This window comes from Dermacentor silvarum, chromosome 3 (assembly GCF_013339745.2).
Source record: "Dermacentor silvarum isolate Dsil-2018 chromosome 3, BIME_Dsil_1.4, whole genome shotgun sequence".
Classification (NCBI taxonomy): Eukaryota; Metazoa; Arthropoda; class Arachnida; order Ixodida; family Ixodidae; genus Dermacentor; species Dermacentor silvarum.
In genome coordinates this window covers 135,764,728-135,792,102 of record NC_051156.1, presented here as the reverse complement: position 1 = coordinate 135,792,102, position 27,375 = coordinate 135,764,728, and the positions used below count along the sequence as shown (strand labels likewise).

At 49.4% G+C, this 27,375-nt stretch overlaps 1 protein-coding gene and 1 non-coding gene across 2 annotated transcripts; both read right to left on the bottom strand.

Moving 5' to 3' along the window:
• Positions 1 to 780: 780 nt before the first annotated feature.
• LOC119444812 (ATP-binding cassette sub-family A member 2-like) lies at positions 781 to 27,375 on the bottom strand. Its single transcript, XM_037709154.2, has 6 exons — positions 27,352 to 27,375; positions 22,675 to 22,897; positions 16,103 to 16,467; positions 5,718 to 5,852; positions 3,857 to 4,300; positions 781 to 1,014 (listed from the first exon to the last, which is right to left on the bottom strand). Exons 1-6 carry the CDS (start codon positions 27,373 to 27,375, stop codon positions 781 to 783), a joined length of 1,425 nt encoding a protein of 474 aa, XP_037565082.2.
• Positions 21,647 to 21,718, bottom strand: Trnat-cgu (transfer RNA threonine (anticodon CGU)). The gene has a single exon. It is a non-coding gene; the product is annotated as a tRNA-Thr (tRNA).

Genomic DNA, 27,375 nt, shown 5'->3' with positions numbered 1-27,375 from the left:
GCAATCCGTGGACGTGTTCTTTGTCCACTATACGTGAGAGTGCTCGGAGGCGCTCTCAATTTCAATAAATGAGCGCGATCGAATTTGGTCAAAATTCCGGTCACGTGGCTCCTCCGATTGCTTTAGAGCATCTAAACATCTGCTTCGGGCAAGTATTCCGTGTTTACAATCTCGACAAGGCTGCGCATCGCTGCAAACAGAGTCAGCCCATGGTTGAAACCAGTCAAATGTACCATACTGGCGTCATCATAATCAGAATCAAGTTTATTAATAAAGTTCATAGCAAAAAACAATGTACAGATAAATGTACACAAGGAGGTCCGAGAACATTAGGCTGTAGGGGGACCTCCTGTCCAAGGTTACAGTCAAGTGTAGCGGCTAAAGTAAAACGGCACTGTAACATTAGTAAACATAGTGAAATTAGAACAGGAAAATAAACGCAGATAAATCACACATTTGATGACTCACATTTCAGTTATCTTTTTTTTTTTGTCTTCTTATAAGCACTGGAAAGTTGTTGAAGGTTCTCATATATAGTGTATTACCGCAGTCATACGCTCGCTTCAATTGACCATTAAAGCGAAATGCCATCTAAATGCGCGCGTGCCTGATTGGCTCCTTCGTGCTATCGCGCTAAACGGAGCCAATGGGGCTCGTAGATTTCAGTGATCTTTGATTTCAATGGTCCTTGAAAGTGCACGTGTGAGTGTGGTATAACAAAGAAGCTTAACGTACGGGAAACAATGACGTATCGTCGACTGACAACCCGAGCTCGAGAATCTATTCGAGGAACGCATATATACCGTGCCGCTTGCGCAGGTAAATCGAAGAGCCGCAGCAGGCGACATCGCCCTGCGAGATGATGGCGATGCGGTCGCCGAGTAGTTCGGCCTCTTCGATGGAGTTTGTGACGAGCAAGATGCCGCATCGCTGCCGCGCCTTCAGGATCATCTCCCACAAGCTGTGCTTCGTCTCCAAGTCGACGCCCACCGTCGGTTCGTCCAGCAGGAGGTACTGCGGAAAGCAGGGCACATACTGGAAACACGAGCACGGACAGGCAAGCACGAAGTATAGGACAAAAACAAGGAAGTCGACAGAAAAAAAAAAGTTGTCGCAGTTTCACCTGAAAGGCGAAGCATCAATTGCGATAGCAAATTTGAAGAGAGCTATACGGAGTAATGATGTTAGCTTTATCAGCTGTATAAACTTGGACATGCAGCAGCACCGGCAACACGCAGAACTGTTGTCGACGCCGTCGGCGTTTTGCCCGCGTTCGCTCAAAATGCGTGCGGCGTTGGTGACTGTTGCCGGAGCCTCTGATATAAATAGGCACTTGGTGCCGCAGCTAAACGTCGCCTCCCTTCCCTCCCCCTCCCCCCCCTCCCCCACGGTCTTTCGCGCATCGGAAGAAGGCACGTTTGCTCTACATATATGGTGATTGTAGAGGAGGAAAGAGACGCCTACTTTTGCAGCCCTTAAGGGAGCACAGCGCAGAACGCGCGTTTGTTCTCCGCCGTGCGTTCACTCCCCGTGAAAGCGCGCGACCCTCGTCCCCTTTCACTCGCACATACAGCGTTCGGCGCGCGGCGACGATTTCATCTCCACTGACGTCATACGGAACCTCACGGCGACGGCGACGGCGACGGCAGAAATCTGCGTTTGAGTGTCCATATAATTGATATCGCAATAAAATACAGCCAGTTCTACGAAGTGAAATCTGTCGAAACAGCGGAGCTGTGGTCGTTCTGTTTCTGCGATTGTCGCGTATGTTTCTGCGTATTGCCGCTCGCGCCGTCCGTCCATATTGCCAGGCGTCCATCGTGCGAAGAGCGCACGGCGCAAACACCTGCTACTCTCGACCTCCTCTCCGGCGCGCGCTCCGATGGGTCGGCTCCTCTGCTCCCGGCGAGCAGGTCACGTGACCTCTCCGGCTCTGCTCCTTCGTGACGGCGCCGTCATCGACAGCGCACGCTCGACTAAGGACAGCTCCGCTGTTAAAATAGCCCTCGCTCATACAACTATCGTTTGTACTCTATAAGGCACGCAAATGTGCACACATTGCCATTCCGACACACGCGGAAGCTAATGGTAGATCGTCGGTGCACATGTATTATTGCGATAGCAATTATATGGACACTCCAAAGCAGATTTCTGCCGTCGGCGTCGCCATCGTCGTCGCCGTTGCCGTCGCCGTCGCCGTGAGGTTCCGTATGACGTCAATCGAGATGAAATCGTGGTGGCGCGCCGCCGAACGCTGTATGTGCGAGTGAAAGGGCGCGAGGGACGCGCGCTTCACGGGGAGTGAATCCACGGCGGAGAACAAACGCGCGTTCTGCGCGGTTGTTCTGGGCGTGTGGAAGGGAGGTGACGTTTAGCTGCGGCACCAAGTGCCTATTTATATCAGAGGCTCCGGCAACAGTCACCAACGCCGCACGCATTTTGTGCGAACGCGGGCAAAACGCCGACGGCGTCCTCAACAGTTCTGCGTGTTGCCGGTGCTGCTGCATGTCCAAGTTTATACAGCTGATAAAGCTACTATCATTACTCCGTATAGCTCTCTACAACTTTGCTATCGCAATTGATGCTTCGCCTTTCAGGTGAAACTGCGACAACTTTTTTCAAAGTGTCTTTTAATCGAATCATTTTCACTTTTTTATACGTTAACCGAAGTGTCACTAATGCATTCTGAACCACCTCGTCGAATGTGATCACTCATGAACAACTTGAGGATTATCACATTGTACAAAGTGGATGGTTCATAAAGCATTATATAGTGACACATTTGTTACGTCTGATCCATTGTTTGCTTCTGCGTATTTGAGAACGGGTTAACAGAGCGATCCCATCAAATGGTTTAACAGAGTGATTCCATCGCACATTGACGGACATGATATCGATGTACATCGAACCAAGCCACAACAACTGGGACCCAATTTACCATTCGTGACGTTTGCTCATAACACCGCGGTTCAACGAACTACTGGGTACTCCCCTTTCTACATCGTTTACGCTCGTTCGTCAACGTTCACCATCGACGCCTCCTTCTTCAAGGCCCCCACTAACACGTCAGCATCTATACCTGAACAATTCATGGCTCGACTTGCCGATTGTCGACGACGTGCTCGCCTTAATACTGAAGCGAGCCAGCAAGACCGCAAGCAGCGTTACGACAGCTCACACCTTGACATCACCTTTTCTCCTGGCGATGAAGTGCTCCTCTGGACACCTATTCGTACTCCCGGATTGTGCGACAAGTTCCAATCGCATTTCCTTGGACCCTACATTGTTACTGCCCAAACCTCCCCAGTGAACTATCTGGTCACTCCAGTCGAGGTATCTACTGACAGGCGTTGCCGTGTTTCCGAGATATTTCACGTTTCTCGTCTCAAACGCTTCGTTCGCCTTTCGTTTCCAGTCTGAGCCACGACCTGGCCGGCCGCTCGCGCGGAGGGGGGGGGGGGGGGGGGGGGGTAGCTAAGGATAGCGTCAACGTGCGGGAGCCGGGCTGAGATGGCCTTTATCCCTAATGGTGTTTTGATACCGCATATTGATTTTAAGCCATGATTATAGGCACTGTCAGCGTGAAACAAGGCCAGTTATGAGGATATATTTATAGCAAAGAATTGCCTACGTCGCACGATTGTAAGTTTTTCTTGCTTCTGTTAGTTAGGAAGGAGGCTAGTACCTGTTACTCTCAGCTTCCTAGGCAGCGCAGTCTGTTTGAGAACATTACAGCCAAACTGCGGGGTACTTAAGTTTACACTTCGCGTATAAGCGCAGCGATTCTCAGCTGCCCAGCACCTCCAACGGCCCCTCGATCTGGTCAGACGGAGCTCCGGCAGAGGCTTCGACTTACCGCGGGCGACCCGACCATGGCGATGGCGAGCTGCAGGCGGCGTCGGTCGCTGTACTTGAGGTGCCGCACCCTCTCCTTGCGCCGGTTGAAGAGCTGGAACTCGTAGAGCGAGATCTGCGCCTCGCTCGCCGCCTTGCGCCTGCCCATTCGGCGCAGGCGCGCGAAGAAGAACAGGTTCTCCTCGATGCTCAGCTCGTCCAGCAGCGCATCGGTCTGCGGGCAGTAGCCCAGCAGGTGGCGGATGTGCCACAGGTCCTTGCGCACGTCGTAGCCACTGCCCACGCACACGGTGCCCCCATGGGGCCTCGACAGACCGCTCACGATCTTCAAGATGAGCGACTTGCCGCTGCCATTGGTGCCCAGGAGCACGGTGACGTGCTCGGCGTACATCTTCATGCTCACCTTATTCAGGACCGGCACCGACCGCAACAGCGTGATGACGTTCTGCGGGGAAGCGGAGTGGCACCGAAGCTTAGAACTGATACGTTACAGTTCTCGATAGATTGACTGAGATTAGTTGATCGAACGCAAGGAAAACGTGGCTTTTGTGATGTCGCTTCTGCCTGCTCCTGTGCAACTGGTTCACTGCCAACATTCGAGGGTGCGCAAGATAAAAGGGCATCGTGTAACATGGCCTCATGTCTTCCTGCTTTACGTCTGTCCATGCGAAGCGACTGATCGGTCGACTGATTGTTTGATTGTTCGACTGGTGATTGATTGTTTGATTGTAATTAAGACCTGAAAGTCCCTCGCCATCTTGGTAACCTTGGGACACAGCTTTCGGATTTGACTCAGAATGTAGCGTGCCCATTCGAACGCGTTTTAATGCAGCAGCATTACATGGATCATTAAAGGTTTTCCGCGGGAAAGGGTACCATCGAGTTTGTCAGATGGGCGCCACGCCAGTATAAGGAAGGACGAGAAACAGTCGCAAATTCGCAGAGGCCGTGACTAAGCTCCGGTGCCAAGGTGCAAAGGCTAAGCGACAGCGTTGGAAGCAACATTCACGTAAGGATAGCCCACCCGCGCTACCACATACAGCTCACTCAAGTGTAGCATAAAAATCCCTTCTCCCTCCCAACTTTTTCAATGAAATCTGTTCGGAAGATTGCTGATATTAGGTTTTATGTGCAGACACTTTTTCCTGTAATGTTATTTTGACAAAATTCCTCCTAATTTGAATTAGCTTCGCTCGCTATATACTCAACAGGTGCGGGCAGTGGTATTTCTGCCACCGTATATTTACTTAGCAAATGAGATATATCACTGAATGCGGCAGCTCTAAAGAAGCGGTTTATTATCCATCTGGGCATCCGCAGTCAACATCGTGTAGCGCAGCGCGCACTGCGTTGGTCGCCATGACAACAGCTCAAAGTGGCAGCTAGCAAAAAATTTGCCACTTACAGAACAGCTTTCCTTAAAAATGAAAGCATATATGCTAAATCATGTGATTTAACGTTCTCAAGCAACGGCGTAGTCCGGGTTGAACAATTTCGACCAGCCGGGTTTGTTAACGCACAGTTAAATATCAGACAGCTCCGACATTTCTTTGCATTCCGCCCCTGTCGCAATGAGGCAGCTGCGGCCGGAAACCGAACCCGTGACCTTGTGCTCAGCAGCAGAATGCCATATCCACGGAGCCACCGCAGCGGCTTAAAAAAATGATAATGAAGACGTGTCTAAGAACTTTTTTAATGCCCGCATTAAGAAGACCGAGCAAGCTCACGAACACTATAGCAAGTCCGCAAATGTCCTGCAAAGCTTGGGCGGCTTTGGTGGAGCGGCAAATCCTGCTCGATTAACTCCCGTGCGAGTGGACGCTCACCTAACGCGGTTCTAAAGTGGCGATCGCAATGCTCACTTTGCTCAGCTTGTGGAGAACCACGAAAGGCTGCAAATCCGGTGGCACTGGTTCCGTGGTGAACTTCTCGGCGCTCATACGGCGGACGCTCGGTGTAGAGCTGAACAGCTGGTACTTCATGCCCCAATAGTCGGGCTGCCTCGTAACAGAACAGAATAACACAAAATAAGAGCCGTACTATATAAAGGCAGAGGCACGGGGGCTTCCAATTAAGCTGGAGCCGAGCGGAATGCACATGGAATGCATACGTCGCGCGCATCTCCAGCGTATACTCCGTCTCACAAGTTGTTGTCAGCACTGCCGAAGGTACGAGGCGTACACAGGCAATATCCTTGCGCTGCGGTATATAGTTCCGGGCGTAACTGGCTGATATTTGGCTACACTAGAGACTTATTTTTGCTCGCTACATGATACGGTACAGCGATACGTGACATATTAGGACCTTAGCACATGCACGTCGTATACCGATAATTACTGTAGCAGTTACCGCCGATAAACGCAATAGCAACATGGCAGTGCCGATACTGCGCTGACCATCCCGCTTCTATGTGAATTCGCGCTTGTTACTGGCTCTCCGTCCAGTCAGCAAGAAACAAGCGGCAAAATCCGTCATCGCTTAGTCTCATCTGAAGCTGAGGTCAAATCATCAGGTATGTTTTGTCGTAATTATTGAGGTCGGCTGTTTGTTTTCCCGCTGCTAGGACTACAGACACGGTACCGAGGCGTAAAACTGGTTTGATTTCTAGTTAGCAGATGACGCCACAGCATTAGCATTGGTGATGCGTTGACGATGCGGAACACTATAAAAGCCTAATTGTTCACTACATTATTAATTTACTACCCTGCTCTAGCATGGTATACGTGATGACGGTAGCGAGCAAACGCCAAGTAGACGCCGAGCAGATGCTGTGGCACACGTGAACATTTGTAAGCGCATTCGCCCGTACTATACTTGTTAAGGAGGCTACAAGGTACAGGTAAAACGAAGCCCTGCTGTCGCATGCATGATAAACTCAGCTTGTGGTTACGATGTCAAAACATTTTTTTTTTTTGCGTCTATTCCACCAACCATGGAGCATGTAACAGGATGACAAGCAGACGCTGAGCAGACGACGCGAGCACATCTCGAGGGGCATTCGGACTTCCTATTGGCTAAGAATTCGCGTAGCTTCCACTATGCTACAACCAGCTTGTTATTGAGTATAATTCTCATTGCACGACGCCCACACATACAGTGCATCTTGAAAGCGTTCGTTATAGCGAAATCCACAGTTTCCTACAAAAAAGTTAAGAGGGAACTCTGGCGACATATTGTCTACGGGGAGCTGCGAGAATGGCCATTTAGTAAGCGTGATAATGATGTCATAGTGCTTGGATTTATTTAGTAGACTTCGTCCATCTCCATGGCTTCAAACGGACAAGTACGCTATGGATCAATGTGACGTAGTTGCTCTGTTGTATACACGTTAATGGTTAAGCTTCTTTACTCTCTACTCTGTTATCCTCTCTCCCTGTCCTTTTACTGGAACCCCCCCCCCTCCCCCCTGCTGACCGCCATGCAGGTGTCAGCAGTCTGCGCTAGACAGTAACATTGCAGTCTGCATTAGTTTCCTTCGTTTCATTTCGCTTTTATTCATTCATTCATTCATTCATTCAGTAAATAAACAACCAGTTACTACTACTAGTCTACTACTGCTACTTCAAAAGAGTGTGACATTGGTCGTTAATAATGTTCAACAAAATATGACGCTGCAAACGCAACAATTTGCAATGATTATTCACGTGCGCAGAGGTTGATTGTCTCTCGGTGCTAATAAAAGTACGATTGCTTGAATATAGAGAAAGATAAAGGGCAATATATAACTCCACACGAGCGTCCGAAGCCACAACCACCACGATTAAACAAATTCAGGTGGCACATATCATTGCCGTACTGGCTGAACTATCGCAGCACCAGAGCTCCTCCCTTTAGTAATTTCTGTAGGAAACTCGATGTCGCAACGCTTACGACAGAGGAACCGGACGCACACGAAGCGCTTGAGCTTCCTATGCCTATCTGCGTCCCGTTCCTCTATACTGCGTACGATTGCGGCTTAGCGACAGCGAAAGCTTTCTTGACAACGTACCAATGGGTTGAAATCGCAACCTCGTTAAACGTAACTCGGCCGCAAGAAAATTTGGAGGACGCTTAAGCTTCGCCTTTTAGAGTGGGACGCGATAGCATTCAAACATCCCTGGCTGCTTATCAGGCTTTCTTTCTCGTATATTCAAATTACAATGCGACGCTCTCACGTCTGTAGATTGTGGTTAAGTCGTACTTTACGATTTTTCTGACGGATTTTACTTTGAGAAATTCAATTTTTTTTTCACTAACGCCTTGCGCCACGCGAAGGGCCTGCCCGGTCGGGGTGGTTCGGGATGATGAGGTTCGGCATGATTATTTCCGCCAACGACGCCGGCGCCGGCACCTGGTTTTCTGCGACAGAGGGCCCTTAACGCTGTCGCGTAAATACAGTTTTCGCATTGCAGGCAGAGAAACAGGCGCAGCGATGCTGCTCCGAAGTTACGTCCGAAGTAAGTTCCTCGCGGTTCTCTCGTTTGTAGGACGGAACTCATCTTCGAGCCCACTCAAAAATTATATTAAATTCGAGGAGTTTTACGTTCCAAAACCACACAATCTGATCACGAGGCATGCCGAGGGAGACTCCGGCATAATTTTCACCACCGCGGGTTATATAACGTGACTCTAACTGAAGTATATACACGAGCGTTTTTGCATTTCACCCCCATCAAAACGCAGCTGCTGTGGCCGGGATCGTACACGCCATCGTACACCCAACGCCACAGCCACTACCACGGTTGGCTCTGACTTTCCAAAGCCACTCGCTCGATACGGGAGACGCTGCAGAGGCGTGGTTATGATTAGCTTCGACCACTTGTGGTTCTTCAACGGCCGTCCTAAGCTGTGCGCTTGATCATTTTTATAATTCAGCTGTCATCAAAATACGGACGCTCCGGTCGGTATGCCAACCGCTACTTCGTAGTAACACAGTGCAGAGCGACAGGGCGAGGACGGAGGTGAATTTTGACACACGCACAGTGATGTCTTATCAATCACAACCAACTAGCCCACCCACGTGCTTTAGCCAATCTCGCTACTTCGTGCTCGGAAGCGGAACGCCACAATCGCCGAGTCACAGCGTCAGGTGGTCTGAGCTTACTGTACTGGAAAACGTTTTGTTTTAAAGGGGGCCTGAAGCAAGTTTTATTCAAGTAAAGAAATGCATTTGAAGTTAAAATGGGCGATTTCAGAAATACTTGTTCAGATCGTGCGAACATATCATATCAGCACGTTCAACAGCGCCGCTGTAGTCCGCGCTCGGGGTTAATGGCCATTGGGCATGACCTCAGAGATTGGGCGGAGCACGATTTTTGATCTCGGATGCCGTGTACTGGGCGCCGGATTTCAAGCCTGCTATGCAAGAAGATGAGGCATCTGTACGCTGCAGCAAAAATCGGGAGATCAGTTTATTTGAGGTGAAATAAGGAGACGAGCGTTTTCGCATTCCGCCTTTATCGGTCTGTGCGGCTGGGAGTCACGACCGCCACCTCGTGTTCGGCAGCGAAGAGCCATAGCCACGAACCTGTACACCGTAGCTGATAACCCCGCGATCAAGAACTAAGCTCCAACACTCGATCTCGCAAATAGAAAAGACCGCTCAGCGTTGTGAGAACCGAACCGACCGTCTGCATGCCCTAATCAGAGTACTAAGTTAGCAACAGCGCTTCAATTCATGATAACGATCCTTTCGATTCTTTCTGATGACTCCTGGTCATCTATTTACAGTTTGAATTATCCTGTACTTGGTTGCCAAATTTCTTGACCTCTTCCTCCATTCTGTGTCCACGCTTTTGAGGTACAGATACTCGTGGCGGAATGATCCCAGCGCCCTCAGGTAATTTTCCCCGGAAACTCCTCGTTTCCAGTAGCGAGTTCGGAGACGACAGCTGAAGGTCACGGCCCGTTCCTCGGGGAAACCTGGTACCAATCTACTTGTGTTTTGTTACATTAATTCCGTTTATTGGAACAGGGACGAGAAACAAAGGCTGCTATGATAATAAAGCGACTCTTATTCTTGCTAACGTTCAGCACGCAAGCAGATGTGTTGTCCATGTGGTTAGAATATTGTAACGAGCATACAAGAATGAGTTGGAAAAGAAGAGGAGGACGAAGTGCTTCGAGGCCTGATTGCGCGGTCACCATCATCCATCTCCTGTAAATAAAGCCATTTCTGCACAACTCTCCGTAACAGTTGTGGTGGAGGTGCTGGGTAATCGACACCCGAAGACGGAGGTTATACCGCAAGTTCTTCGTCGAAGCCGCCGTCTTGCTGGACTTCCACCGAACCCAGCGGAGTTGGAGATGTCCCGCGACGCGGAAGAGCAACGGCCTGTCCCAGCCTCTACTGATTCTGTCCAGCAACTACGAGATGCACGTCCCTTCACCGGAAAACCGGGCGAAGACGTCGATGAATGGCTCATCCATTACAAACGGGTGAGCGCCTACAACAAGTGGAATAGCACTTCTCAGCTTTCCAGTGTTGTGTTCTTTCTCACGGATACCGCGTTGGTGTGGTTTGATAACAACGAGGAGACATTCACAACATGGGAAAGATTTGTTTCGCAAATCAAAGAGCGCTTCGGTGACTCCGTGACGAAAAAGAAAAAGCTGAGCAGACGCTTTCACAACGCGCGCAAGTGCCGGGCGAAACATGCATGACCTACATTGAGGAAGTGCTAAAACTCTGCAGGATGGTGGACTCTGGCATGTCCGAGGAAGACAAAGTCGGGCACATCCTAAAAGGAATCGCCGAGGACGTTTATAGCTTTCTGATCGCTAAAGACAACCTGGCCTCCATCGCCGACGTCATCCGGCACTGCCGCACGTTCGAGCAGCTTAAGACGAGGCGCGTTACGCCGAAGTTTGGCAGATTAGCCAACGTTACGACCGTTGCAAGCATAGATAACGACCATTCGCTCGATCTTGCTTCAACGATCCGTCAAATAGTTCGAAAAGAGCTCAGCCTGCACTCACAAGTGACTCACCACGATACTTATCACCCATGCTCGTCCCCAGCTGTTGAAACAACCGTTTCGTCCTTCTCCGAGTATCCAGCGGATTATTGACTCCCGCCTCGACAGCCACCACTTGTCTACGAAAGCGGCGCTCCCTCTGACGCTCGATCACGATGGCCAGAGCCACGGTATTATAGCCAAGGCCCCGTGACTTATGATGCCGGGACGCGACCAGAGCAACGTCGACCCTACACCAGGACCCCAATTACGACCGGTACAACCGATCCCAGAGAACACCGGAGGCGAGTTACCCAAAAGAGAAGGAACTCGCTTACTGCCCACAGAGAGCAAGCATTGGCTTTGAAGAGTATACAGTGAACCGTGACCCTCCCGTGTGCTACAGCTGCGGTTCCACGGGACACATAGCTCGTTACTGTCGCCAACGCCGTCAGTCACGAAGGACACCGCCGATGTTTTCGCCACCTACATCGCATGACCCATGGACCAGTTCACTTCCCGCGGACCGTTTCTCGCGCGAGATCAGACGCAGCGATTCGCCAGTGTCTGACCGCAACCTGACAATACCAACTAACCGTCCTCGTCGTTCTCCGTCCCCTCGGCGCCGTGCATCTTCGCCCCCGCCGGGAAACTAGCATCCGCGGCCGATGGAGGCGAGGTCGCCGGACGGTCTTTAGATGAAATACCTGTGCCTGCTGTGATGATCAAAAACAAAGTGAATGTGCTAGTTAACGGATTGCCGACCATTGCTTTAGTTGATACTGGTGCGAATGTGTCTGTCATGAGCCTCGCTTTCAAGAACCGCCTAGGCCACAAAGTTATGTTTTCATGCGACGATGCCGTTACCTTTCGTGGAGTGGGCGGCGAGTGGCTCCACCCCCTCGGTGTTTGCGCTGTAAGTGTTACGTTGGCTGGGAAAGTGTTTGTGTCGGAGTTTTTAGTCCTTGCCCGCTGTTCGCACGATGTAATTCTCGGCATAGATTTTCTTCAACACTGCGGCGCTTCTGTGGACTGTGGAAATGGTGAAATCCATGTGAACGAGGTGCTTTTACCCGCAGCTTTCTGAACAAAGCTCGTGTGGCGAAGAAAGCGATACACTCAGTGTGCTTGATGAAGTGCTTGCCCCCTCATGGTGCCTAACGCCCGTTCGTGTTTGTGCAACTACTGTTGACGCTCCTTGCGTTGACCTCGTGATTAGGCCCATTAGCATTAACTGTGCTATACTCGTGCCTTGCTCTGTCGTGTGCATGACAAGAGGAGTCGCAACGTTGTGGGCGCTGAATTGTTCCGCCACGCCAGTAGTTCTGCCTCGAGGCATGAAAATTGCCCTTTTCGATGAAGCTTCATGCAGCTCAATAGCACTACTCACAGCAGAGCCCGCTCCTGCTTATTCTCCATGCGATTATCGCCCTTCTGAAGAGCTGATTCTCGGTATGATCAGCAAGGCTCTCTGCACATCTGAGCGTCAAGCACTGGTACAAGTCCTGTCCCGACATGTTGCTGCATTTGACTTTACTCACGGAGATGCGCCACTTGATTTGCCATCATCACGAGCTCGCCACAGAATAGATACCGGCTCAGCACACCCCATTCGCCAGAAGCCCTACCACGTGTCATCCTCCGAGCGCAAGGTTATCGCAGAACAAGTTAAGGAAATGATGAAAAAAGGTGCTGTTCAAGAGTCTTCCAGCCCATGGGCAGCTCCAGTAATCCTCGTCCGGAAGAAAGATGGCTCCTGGAGATTCTGCGTAGATTACAGACGCCTAAACGCTGTGACGAAGAAGGATGTCTACCCACTACCGCGAATCGACGACGTCATCGATTGCTTACACGCTGCTTCTTATTTTTCGACGCTTGATCTACGATCGGGGTATTGGCAAATACCTATGGAACCTAACGACAAGGAAAAGACCGCATTCGTGACCCCAGATGGCTTATTCGAATTTAATGTTATGCCTTTTGGCCTCTGTAATGCTCCCGCCACCTTTGAAAGATTCATGGATACAATATTACGTGGCCTCAAGTGGGAGATATGCATGTGTTACTTGGATGATGTTGTAATCTTCGGCCGCACGTTCGAAGAACATAACCCCCGCCTGAGTCTTATTCTGAGTTGCATTCCGAAAGCTGGACTAGTTTTAAACTAAAAAAAGTGTCGGTTAGGCGAGCGTCAAACATTGGTTCTGGGACATCTAGTCGACAAGGATGGCGTCAGACCCGATCCCCGTAAGATTGAAGCAGTCAGCTCCTTCAAACCACCACAGACAGCACGAGAACTTCGATTCTTCATTGGTCTATGTTCCTATTTTCGTCGTTTTGTACCCCGATTTGCCGATATTGTTCACCCGTTGACATCTATTCTGCGACAGGATGTAGCCTTCACATGGACACCGGAATGTGACGCATCATTCTCGCAACTGAAGTTTATATACTAACGTCAGCACCCCTCTTGCGTCACTTCGACCCATCTTGCCCGACTGAAGTGCACACCGATGCTAGTGGAATCGGAATATGAGCGGTACTTGTACAACGCCACAACAACGCCGAAAATGTCGCATATGCCAACCGTTGTCTGAGCAAGTCGGAGCGTAATTATACGGTTACGGAGCAGGAATGCCTGGCAGCTGTTTTCGCCGTGGGGAAATTTCGGTGTTATCTTTACGGGAGACCATTTAAGATAGTCACCGATCATCACTCTTTATGCTGGCTGGTTGGCTTGCGTGATCCCTCAGGTCGACTCGCGCGCTGGGCGCTGCGCCTACAGGAATATGACTTCGTGGTGTCATACAAGAGTGGACGTCGTCATGCCGACGCAGACTGCCTTTCTCGCATTCCTCTTGCGACTTCCGACTGCGAAGCTGAGAATTTTGATGACTATCTAGCTGCCATTACTCGTACGTTCCCCGACGCGGCAGACTTTCAGAGAGAGCAACGCAATGATCTCAACCTGGATCCGCTGTTTGCCGCCGCTCGTACTTCTCAAGGCAGCGGTCGCTTCACCATTCGTGATGAGTTGCTCTATAAGAACAATTACTCCGGGAATGGAGCACGTTTTCTTCTAGTTGTTCCCGAGAGTCTCCGCTCCGACGTCTTACGCGCCATGCATGACGATGCGACATCTGGTCATTTCGGTTTCGTGCGAACGCTACACCGCACGCAAGAGCGATTTTACTGGCTCAACATGTACCAGACAACCAAACACCATGTCGCTAGTTGTGAAACGTGTCAACGTCATAAGCGACCAACCACCGCTGTACCAGGTCCCCTGCAGCCATTGACACCGCCCAGTACACCTTTCGAGCAAGTAGGCACTGACCTTATGGGTCCATTCCCGTTATCTAACAATAACAACCGTTTGATAATCGTTTGCGTGGACCATCTCATACGGTACGCAGAAACTGCAGTCATACCCTCTTCCACCGCTGCATGTGTGGCACTTTTCCTGCTGCGTTCCGTAGTCCTTCGTCATGGCCCGCCGCGCGTTATCATCAGTGACCGTGGTCGCCAGTTCACTGCGGACGCCGTTGAGGAGCTACTTCGTCTGTGTACTTCTGAGTTCCGTCACTCCACACCGTATCATCCACAGACCAATGGTCTCGTTGAAAAGACGAACCGAACACTGACCAACATGCTTGCCATGTATGTTTCCTCCAACCATAAGAACTGGGACGACGTTCTGCCCTTCATAACCTACGCATACAACACGGCGAAACATGAAACCACGAACTACAGCCCATTTTATCTCCTCTATGCAAGGCTACGGCGCAGCCCTCTCGATACTTTCTTAAACTTTATTCTGCACGACAACGATTCTGTGCCAAAGACTGTGTGCCTCGCTGAAGAAGCCCGCCGAATAGCCCGTCTTCGTACTTTGGCCTCGCAACACCGTTCAAAGGACCGTTACGACGAGCGTCACGGGCCTGTTTCGTTCGCCAAAGGCGACTTGGTGCTTCTTTGGACACCGCAACGCAAGCGGGCCTTGTGTCAAAAGTTCCTGTCCCACTATTCCGGCCCTTACGTTGTCCTGGAGCGTTTCAGTGAACTTTGTTATGTAATAGCTCGCCTCCTGGGCAATGGCCGGCGATCAAGTAGAACGCAAGTGACTCATGTTGCTCGCCTGAAACGTTTTTACACTACTGATGCCTCCTAACTCGCTCTACGGGCTTCGTCTGCTTGTGGGGGAATGTAACGAGCATACAAGGAGTTGGAAAAGAAGAGAGGACGAAGTGCTTCGAGGCCTGATTGCGCGGTCACCATCATCAATCTCCTGTAAATAAAGCCATTTCTGCACAACTCTCCGTAACAATATGCATAGAGTAACACTAAATAAAGCGGGCCACATTCTTTATTAGCAGGCATAAATATCTGTGTACGAGCAAGATAACACCATTATTCAACAAATCAATTTAGGCTAGATGAAAGTTAAAGAAATGAAAACTGTGCTATCTCGCAACCTGTACCTTAACTTCCCGGTAAACCTTTTTACGAAACACGTTTTCTCTAAAATCTCCAAACTAGGCATACGCAGCAAATGCTAACAGCTACCAATGCATATATACTTCTGCCACTACTGTAAACACTTTGAGAAGTTCTACAAACGTCTTTAAAGTGACTCCTACCTCTCACCACTCTTATGGTTACACGTAATATTATCAGAAATGTAATGCCAAATCATGCGGTTTCGGGACACCTAATGCCTGAATTGATATGACACAAGCTATAGGAGCAACGTCAGCGCTGCACATTTAGGATGATTCAGCAGTGGCTAATGCATCCTCGTCTTGTAGGAGTTCTATGCGAAGTCATACAACCCACTAATGAGCTATGCCACATATTAAGAATCGTAGGATGTCGAGTTAAGTTCACGTAGGGTCAGGTCACCTTTTAATGAACCTCATTTCTGATATACATCCGCCAAGACGTCACATAAAAGGAAATGTGGACATTTTATTTCACTCTTTTCGAAGACGAAGCCCATCTTGTTGCCGTGCAAATTATTCAAGCCATTTAAAGCTGAAATCGCACACCAGCAAGTTTTTCCCCCCCTTTTTTTTTTTTGTCTGTGTGCAGCTTGTATAAGGATGGACATATTAAAATTAAGCTTAAGTTTCCGTGAGGATCTCTGAACGGCATATTTAAAACCTAAGTAGTTGATTACAATCAACGGGCAGGTAAACCAGCTAACAATACAAGAGGCCCCTTTTGAAATAGAGATCCACGAGCTATCCGCCCAGGATTGCACTTTGTTCACGAAGTCCACGAACTGTGCGTCCGCCCCGTGGTGCACTCACGTCGACGAAGAACAGCGGCCTCTCGGGGAAGCTGTCTCCGCCGGGCCAGACCCTGTCGACGTACATGGTGAGCACGAGGCAGCCGCCCAAGGTGGCCATCATGGCGTGCGCCATCTTGAAGAGCGACACGTCGCGCAGCACGAAGTTCCTCATGTTTTCGAGCGTGATGAGGTGTCCTCCCAACTCCTCGTTGATGTGCATAATGGTGAAGGCGTACGTCAGGGCTACGTCCGGGACGAGGCAGCTCAGTAGCTGCAGCATGCGCGTCATGTCGATGTACTCGACCGAGTAGCCAACCAGGGACACCACCGGGAGCAGCGTCGTCGTCAGCGTCATCACCACCACCGACAAGGCGGCCACGCCCGCTGCGGACGGGAACGTACACGCTATCAAAACGTTTATGCCCAGGCGCTCGGGAAGTATATCTGATGTGTGGGGGCGACGTCTGAGTGCTCATGTCGCATCATGTAGTTCACCTCCCTCTCTCTTATGTATATATATACATGTAATTACTATATTTAACTGCTCTTTATGAAAGAATACTTTATTAATAAAACACAAAAAGCGTGATTTATTTCATGTGCGGTGAATTCTGGTGTCCGACACTGTTCGGAAAATCCGCGGATTGTGGGTTAATTTACGTACGATATATCTAAGAAATTTCATGCGTTCTTCAAATGATAACTGTCCCCTCATTCGGATTTTGAGGAGACCAGAACTGGGCATGCAGGTGCGATGCTGGCAGGGCCTGCCGAGTTCTCCAAATACACGCCTACTACTTTGGGAAAGTGTATTTTAAGGAAATCAGACTTGTCGCGCACACCCCGCTAAGCTTTTTGAACGACCACTGACGAAGCGCAGTGGAGAGAAATGAAGGCTGCAGCCTGATAGAATATTCGGAGATTTACTAGTGAGAACGCACATATTGAACAAACAAAGATTCAGAACTTCAAACGAACGGGTTATGAAGGCTTCCGAAGAAAGAATACATGTCAACAAATATACGGACGCATACATACAGACATACCATGTACACATATAAGCCATATTAAAACGATGCACAAAATTAAAAACCCGTCCTTTTCCTTCAACTTCGGGTCATACACAACAATTTTTTTATATGTACTGGTCAGTGCGCCATAATGTCAAACGAAACGTGGCCAATTTCACTCCCAATTTAACAAACAATTTTCACTACGGTCATTCCGTGTGCCCAAGGCGGTTTGGGCCGAACCAGAATAAAACGCACATTTCAAGCTTCACGAGTGATAGGCTAATGATTTAAGTCATGCTTTTGTAGGAACAGGCTTACACCGACATTTGTTATCTTCTTGTTTTTCATGGACTTGGATAGGGGCAAGGAAAAAGGGAAACGAGAGACAACCTAAAGTCGTGGCACTGAGACTTGCTCCTGCAAGAGCTATCGACGTAGAAAAAGCACCGACAAAGAGAGTCTCATAGCTTCCAGAAAATTTTGTTTCATGGCAAAAACAGGAAACACCTATAGGCGCCGACCAAGGTGAACTTTTTTCCTAACCGACGTTTCGGCCCCCACACGTACGGGAGCCTTCATTTCATTTTCATTTTTCATTTTTGATATATTTAGCCTTTTTTGGCCTTTTAGCTTGGTTCACAATGCTGAACAAGGCTCCCGTGTGGGGACCGAAATGCCAGTTAGGAAAAAAATTTTCATCTTTGTCGGCGCCTGTTTCCTGTTTTTGCCATAATTCTTCCCGACCAGGCGAGATTTCATCAGACCCTCGACTTCATGTTCATGAACAAGGCTTCCATGTGGGAGCCGAAACGTCAGTTAGGAAAATATCATGAGCCATTCCACTCAGTGAAGGGGGACGACCAGTGAAGCTGTTTAGCACACGACACAGAAGTGAGACAGAATGGGGAGGTCGCGTATATTCAGATCCGATCGTAGCGTATCTTAGCCGTTGTACCTCCAGGTGAACGCGTCGACCGAGTACATCTACGGCAGTCCTCGTTCGGGGACGGCGGCGGTGCCTCTTGCCGCCGCCTAATAAATTCGAATAAAATATGTTGTTACCCTTGTTCCTGGGACCTCTTCGGGTCCCAGGTGTGACAGGGGTAGTTCAAGGGCGCATTACAGGTTCCGGAGCCCACAATCGGCAGTCTACAGGGGTATGCGCCATTGCACTTGGACGCTTTCTTTAGGATCGGCTCACATTTTTGCGCACGCACAGGAAAAATGCGCGGAAGCCTAGCAACAAACGTGAAAAAAAATGTTCAGCTTGGTCGGCGTATGTTTCCTGTTTTCGCCATGATTCCTCTCGACCGGATGAGCTTTCCTCGACTTCAAAATTTTGTTTCGTTTGTGGAAGGAAGGGAGCACCCTTTAACTAGTCAAAGGAGTCGTTAGCCTCATGGGTGGTGGCAGAAGAGGGGGGTCGGCACACCTTTGAGTGTGGGGGCATGCCCTCGCTGGTTTAAAACCTGTGGGGACGAATGCCCCTACGCCCCCCCCCCCCCCCCCCCCCCGGTTCCGGAGCCCCTGCTCACGTGTTAGCTGCTCTCTGGCTTAGTCCGTCCTTGAGCTTTTAGCACTACTCAGACTCCCAGTATGGCGGATCAAGTGGCTGTTTGAAACTGTATTGATGGTTGTTATAGTTTACCACTCCTTCGTTGCCTGGGTAAGAAAAGTGAATGAATAATGAACTAACTGTTTGGAGGCTTTTTGCGCTTTCTGTGCATTCATTTCAATAGCCATTTGTCTTTTTTGGTTAAAAAAGACACTTTCACTCGTTTAGAACATTTAACACTCGTTTTAACTTGTTTAAACCAGTGGGGGCGACTGCCCCCCCCTCCCCCGCGCCCCCGGTTCCGGAACACCTGTTTATACCCCTAAGAGCTTGTCTCACGGTTAACGCCCTTACCCGTAGAGTTATACAAAAAATTCACAGCCCATGCACCCCGTAGAGACGGTAAACTAGCGAAGCTGAAATGTGCAACCCCGGTATGAGGCACACGTGATTTTTCTTTCTTTCTTTCTTTCGTTCGTTCGTTCCTTCTTTCTTTCTTTCTTTCTTTCTTTCTTTCTTTCTTTCTTTCTTTCTTATCCCTGGCTCATACCCGCATATCCAATGCGGGTATGCGCCACAGGTGATTTTATTATCGTTCATCATAACGTACCTGACGAGCATGTGATGTTATTGATGTCATGACCTATCAGTCATGTTAGTCATACATTCGAACCTTTCCATACCAATTTTGGTATATACTAAGTGAGCGAGATGCGAATTTTGATAGGTTTTCGATAGGTTTATTTCCGCCGGAGGGTTTGTGTGGGCGGACCAGGAGTGTTTCAGCCTAGGCATACACAGCTTCGCTGTAAAGCTTTAGAACACACGACAGCGAGCTGTAACTACACTTGCGATGAGAAAAGGCGGCGCAGAGACATACTCGACACACGAATTTGACAGCGATTAGCGGCGAAGGTTTATTAAATGCGAAGCATTTCTTGCCGCCGGCTCTGTCCGTCCCTCCCGCGTCCCACAACCCCACAGCGCATGCGCATCTCCTCCCCCTCTCTCTCCTCTCCTACGCTCCCTCCTTTCTCTCCTCTAGGAATCCTCTACGAAGCGGCGCCCGCGTGCCACATCCCCACCGCGCATGCACGTCCCCTCCCCCTCTCTTTCCTCTCCTACGCTCCCCCCCTTTCTCTCCTCTAGTAATCTGGAGCGGCGCGCACGACAGGTGGTGCGACAGCTGCATACTCCGCTGGGGGCGCCACGGTAGTTCCGCGGTATGAAAATGACGGAGCGCGCGCGCACCTCATTGTCTCTCCTGTGCAGCGCCGCGATGAGCGCTCGGGCCGCTGCCGCGAAATCATCTCCCGCTCAAGCTAACCATCTCCCCGCTGCTTCGCATCCACACATGGTTCCCTTTAGCGGGAGATGTAGTAATTGTTATAGCACTTTTCATGTCACCTCTGACGGCTATCATCATTTATACTTGCCAGAAGAGTATGTTAACCACGCGGACAACCAAGCACCCTTTATACGCCCATAAAGGCGTTAAAGTTTAGTGCGTAAGTGCCACGATCATTTCGGGCTACAGATATACCACCCGAGACAGCAAAATTGATTCGCGTGTTAGTTATTTGCGCAGGTTGCGAATAGCGTCCACCTAATTTTCGACGAGGAAGTGCGATACACTCTAAAAAAAGTTTACAACCTTTGGGTTGTATCTCGTCCCCAAAAAATAATGGTCATCTGACTTGCTTGCGTTTCCTTTCTTGAAAACTCTGCACTCGGTGCTTTCCTGTCGAGAACGCTATATGTCACGCCGATAACGCACGTACCGCTCGTGACCAGGAAGTACCGCAATAAAGAAAGGAAAGGCACGCAATGCCGAGGGACGAGATAAGCCCTTAGCCGCGTTTACATGAATGCGACAGTAGCGCATCGCATCTTTAAGCGGATTTGGGAAAGGCGATGCGACGCCGTTTACATGTAGCGCATTAACTCTCCCGAGAACGTAGCGCCATGTACATGCGTGAGTCGACTCCCACGCGTAAATCTACCATCTCCTCGCGCATTAATGCGATGCGCCTTCGTAGCGCATTACCACTCTTTACAGGAATGCGATGCGCTAGAAATGCGATGTGATGCGCCGCTGTCGCATTCATGTAAACGCGGCTAAAGGCTGCGAAATTTTTAAGACTGTTGACGGTCGCGCGATTCGCAGCGCAAGAGGCTGCATCTTTTTCTGCGCAAGCGGACAGGTATACATCCTGGTATAAGGAATGAGGCCACTGAAAGCAGGAGTGTTGCTTATAGCCTTGGCTGCATTGTATCGCACGAACTCCTGGCTCGAACAAGCACTGAAGCCTGACAACGGGAGTTTACCTCTCACTCCAAAGCTTTTTAAAGTGCGCGCGCAGCACAGGGCCAACTAGACGTCAGAAAGTCGGCTGTGGTCGTTAATTTAGTGGCTTTGTTTGTTTGTTTTTTTGACAGAAACTGTCAATTGGTAGTGGCACTCGTAGATCAGCGTAAGGGGTGTGGCGATCAGCGTAAGGACGCGTTCCTGAACGTTGTCTTTCAAGAAAGATGGGGTTCGCCGTAACTGTCCGTACATGTATGCGCGTGCACTGACAGATCACGGCACGCTGTGGCATGCTGTATAATTTACCTTGCGCCGCGAGCGCAGCTAGTAGGTTCAAATGAGGCATGCTTAAAAGCGGCCATACGCAAGGTACATTCGAGTGAACAACAGACCGCGCATATCCTCCTATTTCGCCACCGCCGAGTTGTCGGCGCTTAACTTTTTTCATCTTGCAAGTTCACCCCATAAACTTCTAGGTGATCGTCAGTGCCTGCCGATATCCTCATGAGACCCGAATTCAGCTATGGGACATCATCGCTTTTCAAGCTGGTTATTACTGTATGCTGGTATCATAAGAAGCCAACAAACAATGACACCAAGGATAACATAGGGGAAATTACTTGTACTTACTAATTGAATTAAAGAAATGATAAATAATGAAAAATGAAAATGGATGAAAAAACAACTGTCCGCAGGTGGGAAACGAACCCACGTCTTCGCATTACGCGTGCGATGCTCTCACCATTGAGCTACCGCGGATCCGTCTTCCCATCCACTTTCTGGGGTATTTATGTTTTTACAACTAGAACTAACCCTGGGAGTGTTTCCAGCACCACCACTCACAAACCTAGGGGCGGATGTGGAACATCCTTTCTGCCCCAGGCGTCACGAGCGCGTGATCTTTTTGGGTGATGGCAACTGGTCAATAAACCCACGTAATGCGAAGACGTGGGTTCGTTCCCCACCTGCGGACAGTTGTTTTTTCATCCGTTTTCATTTTCATTAATTTATCATTTCTTTAATTCAATTAGTAAGTATAAGTAATTTCTCCTATGTTGTCCTTGGTGTCATTGTTTGTTGGCTTCTTATGATATGATTAATAAAAATTGGGCCCCTCGGTTCCCTTTCTTCTCGTGTATGCTGGTATATGTCACAAACGTTAAATAATTTGTTTTTATTTACATGCCACTATTAGATGCCAAAAGCAGGATCTCCTTGTACATGAAGGAAGTCACCATCTCACAACGTTTGCTATAGTAAAAACTGCATTTCATTGTTAAAACACAAATATTAAGATGCAACTACGTGTAGTACATTGCCATGTTGTTGCATCCTCCTGTTTCACGCAATCTCGAGAAATTTGAAGCCCAACTTGATCGCTGCTTTCCGCTGTCTGCGAGAACGCAGAAGTTTAGATCATATCAGTGTCAAATTTCTCGAAAGTGGATTACAAGAATATAGATAAACCACTTCCGTAGTACATGCATTGGACTTCATATCCAGGACAAATATTTTGAGCAATCGCTTCCGATTTAATTTTGAAAAAAAAAATATTGAAGCTAATGTGCAGTATAATGTACAAAGGATCTTAGGAGGTCTTAGGATCTTAGGAGGTCCCTGCACGCTTGCTCGCCTGTCAGCGCACTGTCACACACCTAAGTGACAATACTGTCACATGTGCTTGAAGAGGTGAAAAGGGTTAAAGGTATGCTCACGCCTGGTCGCGAAGCTCGCGATCAGCAGGCAGAGAGCGAGCGACGAGGCAAAGAAGAACGCGAGGAGGAGCAGCTGAACGTCCGTGGCGGTGCCCTTGAACAGCTCCGTGTAGCTCCAGAGCAGCGTGACGGACACGGCGATGAGCATCAGCTTGACCAGCTCCACAAGCAGATTGCCGAGCCAGTAGACGGTGCTGGTGACGCCGTAAGCTTCCATCAGCTCCTGCCGAGGCGGGATCAGTCATTACCCATTATTGGTATACTCGAAGAAGTCAAAGGCATTAATGCGTACGAAAAATCAAGGAGGTAATACCACTCGACACTGAAGCGGTGCCTCAAGAACAGCGGCCGAATTTAGAGTAAGCAGAGTGGCCGGCCTTCATGTATACGCGCCCGTATACGCGTTGTAAATATGGGCGACGCGAATTTGCCGTCTCACTAAACGTTTCAGGGGAGCGGTTCAGCGCGCGAACGCTTCGCTAAAACAAATGATTCGTGATTTTTAGTGCACCGTTTCAGCTGGAGAGCTGCGCACAATATCATCATGTCCGCAATGAGAATTTCAGCAGAGCGTTGAGTGGCGAAGGGGTGGTTAACGCCATTGGCAGCCTTCATACGCATACATGCGCCCTGTGCAGGTGTGCTTGAGCGTGTGCGTGGGAAGGCTCCGTACAACTCTAAATGCTATGGTGCCATCTTGGATATAAATATCAAATCACTTTCGCTTAAACAGCGACGTCTTGTGTCGGAACTAATAAAGACGAAACGTCGCCAATGCTTAGTCGCCTGCGGTGGTTGCTTAGTGGTTTTGGCGTTGCGCTGGTAAGGACGAGGTCGCGGGATCAAATCCCGGCTGCGGCGGTCGCATTTCGATGGGAGCTAAATGCAAAAACGGCCGTGTACTGCGCACTGGCTGCACATTAAAGAACCCTAGGGGTTCAAAATTAATGCGGAGTCCCCTCATAATCTGATCGTGGTTTCGGCTCGTAAAACCCCAGAATTTAATTTCATTTAAAGATACTTTGACCTCAGAAAAATATGAGACCAAGCGTAAGCTGGCTTGGCCATTTGCATTTTGCTGTGTCCACCAAGAGCAAGTAACGAGGTCGAATTCAATTCACGCTGTTACTCTAACTACGCAAGATCCGCAACGCTAAACCCAAACGTGTTATGCGCGCATATACGTATACGCACGCAGCTGGAGCTCTTCATAGTGTTGTGCAATGGGCACTCTGAACCCGCTATATTGTAGCATATGTGTAAGGGCTTTGCGTACGCTTTATACCAAATCAGCATGTTCTACACTCCACTTCACCAACTCCGTGTAGTGCAGCGTAAGCTATATGGGTCGCGTAGGCCAACCAAAAAAAATAAACAGAACCAGAAAGACGGATGCTCCAATGTCTGCCTCTAATCGCCCTCCGCGTGACGAAGACTGAAAGCTTCACGGAAGGATCGCTGGCGCACAATGGGCGAGCTCCCGTCTCTCCTCACAACCGACTCTCGTTACTGATCAGCTGACAAAACTGATCGCCTGAATACAAAGACGAATTTTTATTCAAAAATTACCGCCAAATACTCGTTCAATGTAAACCGGTAGCGATACAACGCCGTGATATCACAGTTGGGTTCGTCAGCCTTTCCGAAAGCATTATAGTGCTTAGACACAATATAGAGAACTGCTATTACAAAAAGAAAAGTACTCGGGTAAACAGCGCTCCAACATAATACGTTCAACGAGATAACTAAATACCACGATCTATGCAATGCGCAGTATTTTGCGCCTTTCATTATCGCCAAAATACCGGACGCAGAAATAGTTGCCTCTGCGAGATTTTCTTATTTGCCTCTGCGAGATTCGTAAATGGGCCTAATTAAACCCGACGCTCCGCTCCAAGACTCCACGACAGCTCGGATTAATAACTGTCTTCGAGTATGATAGAGACCAAAATTGTTTGATTACAAACTTTCAGCGCAGCAGTCACTGAGGAGTGAAACTCAATGACATTATTTGAGGGGCGGTGGTGTCCTCCCACTGTAATAATTCAAGCCCCGTAATCTTCCCTTGTAGCGCTTTCGCCTAAATGAGTAGCATTGTAAATAGAAGCCACACTATGGGCCTTATATACAAAAGAGCGAGAAGGGCGTGCAAAGTAGTTTCGGTTTTTGGGTACATGAAAAGCCACTAGGGAATGCTACTTCTAAGGTCTCCTATAATACTCTTATAAATCAGCGCTATACGTGCAAGCGAGAGCACTGCACCGGCCCGGGACGACCCGAAAGCGCGCGGGCCGGGCCGGGCTCAGGCTTGAGGCCGCGGGCCTGGGTCGGACTCGGGCTTGAAGCCACGGGCCCGGGCCGGACTCGGGCACACTAATTTAAGGGCCTAAGTCAGGCCTTCGAGCACACGCGAACGCCATGCATAGCGTGGTTCAATGCATTTTGTGTCAAGCTGAAGTGACACGGGCAAGAAATATCTTATCAAAGAAAATAGGGTTCAAGTTCTCATTTTTTTTTCGTTTCCGCAAAAACGAGCATTGTTTCCGGGTAAGGAAAAATAAAGTATACAAAAAAGCCTATACAAAAAAAAAGTAACTTCTCGCATAGCTCTGGTGGGCGAGCCTGACTGTTGTGTTCCGGACGGCTGCATGCGCTGTAGCTCGTGAACACTGATCGGAGTGCGGAGGAAAGGATGCACGTTGCGAGTTTTCTTTATGATATTGCGCGCACGTGAGAGGTATCGTTGGCGCGTGAATTTCCCGTTTCGGATAGTTGTAGATACGTGTATTCTGAAATGACTCCTTGTTGTTGGATGTTTCTGGGGCAAGAAAATGGCACCAGTCCTTTTCGTCATCACATGCAGTGTCGTCGGGGTTGTCTCTGCAATAGGCGCAGTCTTGACTGGTGGTGCTGAAAAGGTGATGTTCTTTTCTTGGGACACAACCTACTTGGGTTCGCCTTGGGTTTAGTTGGCTTGCGCCTTCGCGCCTTTCTTGTCGCATCTCTGTTTGCGGTGATGCTCTCCGTCGTCGTTTGTGTCGAATTCATCGTTGCAATAGCCGAAGTTGTTCTTGGAGTTGCTGGGACAACGCTTTCTGCTGTATCTTGTCTAATGGGGAAGTCTATGTGTGAGGTTCTTCAGAAGCCACATCTAAGGCTACCATCCATGTGACGTCGTGCTGAGCGGACAATTAGCAACGTGTTATATCTCGTGGCCCCCATGCTTCTGCAATGTCAGCAGTTTGTTGGGGTTTGTTGGGTGTTGAAGGTAATGCTCTTCGCGAAATGAACATACGGTGTAGAGGTTTCATTGTGCTCTTCTGGTGGAAGGTTTGGTCTTGAGGGAAAGCGACGTGGATATCGCTCAGCGAACGCGGAGGCTTTACTTTGTTCATTGTACGTGCTGAAATGCTAGGCGTGCCATTTTGTTCGTGCTCATACAAGGATTTGTTTGGCGCTGATGATGATCGTTAAGTGTAGGCTGCGGGTGACCCCGGCGACCCATTTGAAATGCCTCTAGCTGTTGGATAAGGGAGGGGTCTGCAACGTATACGTGAAATCGACTGATCATCTCCTCTTTGATTTTCTCCCATGATTCATTATCTTCAAATATGTGGGTGAGGTAGGAGAGAAATGCCCGACCGGTCACGTATTCATTGAAGTTGGCGACCATCTCATTTTCTGACCATGATGCAGCGGTTGCGTGGAGCTCGAATAAGCGGAACCAGTCTTCCACAGGCCCATCGTCCGCTGATACAGCGTACTTGGGGACGTCCAAGGCTTCCGATGGTGCGGCCATGACGCTGGTCTGTTTCGGTGGTGGATCTTTGCGCATGGAAGACTTCCATGTTGATTTGCGGCTGATGAGGTGGCTGCCAGGTCTTCATCTTGCCGACTTGTGTGACGCGAGCAGAAGGTTGCGGACGGAGACAACCATGGTCGCCAGACACTGCCCTTAATCTTCGTCTTCCTCTTTCCCCCGCTATTACACCGCACCCTCCTCGCGTGGCTCGTTACATATATATATATATATATATATAGATATATATAGAGAGAGAGAGAGAGAGAGAGAGAGAAAGGCCACAAGAACGCATCGAAGACCCAAGCACGTAGATCAGACAAATCCATGTAATACGCATCATATGTATATTCGCATGCTAAATGACATAGAACCATATCGTACAAATCAAGGTAAATGCATGCGCACCATCGGAATAATAACAGCACAGGCAATGGACTGGATCACTGATGCTCCCGTGGGAGAAACAAAGATTTCGGTCTTTTAATGCTTATATACTGCAGCTGATTAAACCTCGAGAAGGTGAGGCTGATAGATACGGTACAATCTGTAAGTAAAAAATGAATTCTTTTATTACAGGCAGGGCCTGGTCATGCACACGCGGGCCTAGCTAAGCTTAGTAATGACGTCCAGGCCCGGTGCGGCCCGGGCTGGTCTCGGTCATGTACGCCCGCCCTTGGGCCGGGCTCGGGCATTGTATTACAGGCTCGGGCTGGGCTCGGGCCTCGTAAGCGAGCCCAGGCCGCGCTCGGGTCGAACATCAGGACCGTGCAGTGCTCTAGACCTGCAAGCACGCGCTCCCAAATCCGAGGGCGCGCACGTCGTCCGATCTCGGAGGTTACGGTGCAGGCTAGCGTCGAAAGTGTATATTCGCATACCTTGACACCGCTGTTGAGCTCCAT

What these genes read in the sequence shown, in the direction of transcription:
- LOC119444812 (XM_037709154.2), bottom strand. Translation starts at nt 27,375, where the DNA reads ATGGAGCTCAACAGCGGTGTCAAG. An exon ending in CGCGAGCTTCGCGACCAGGC is followed by an intron (nt 16,468 to 22,674) that starts GTGAGCATACCT and finishes TCCCGTCCGCAG; the next exon opens with CGGGCGTGGCCGCCTTGTCG. An exon ending in TTCTCCACAAGCTGAGCAAA is followed by an intron (nt 4,301 to 5,717) that starts GTGAGCATTGCG and finishes GCTTCCCCGCAG; the next exon opens with AACGTCATCACGCTGTTGCG.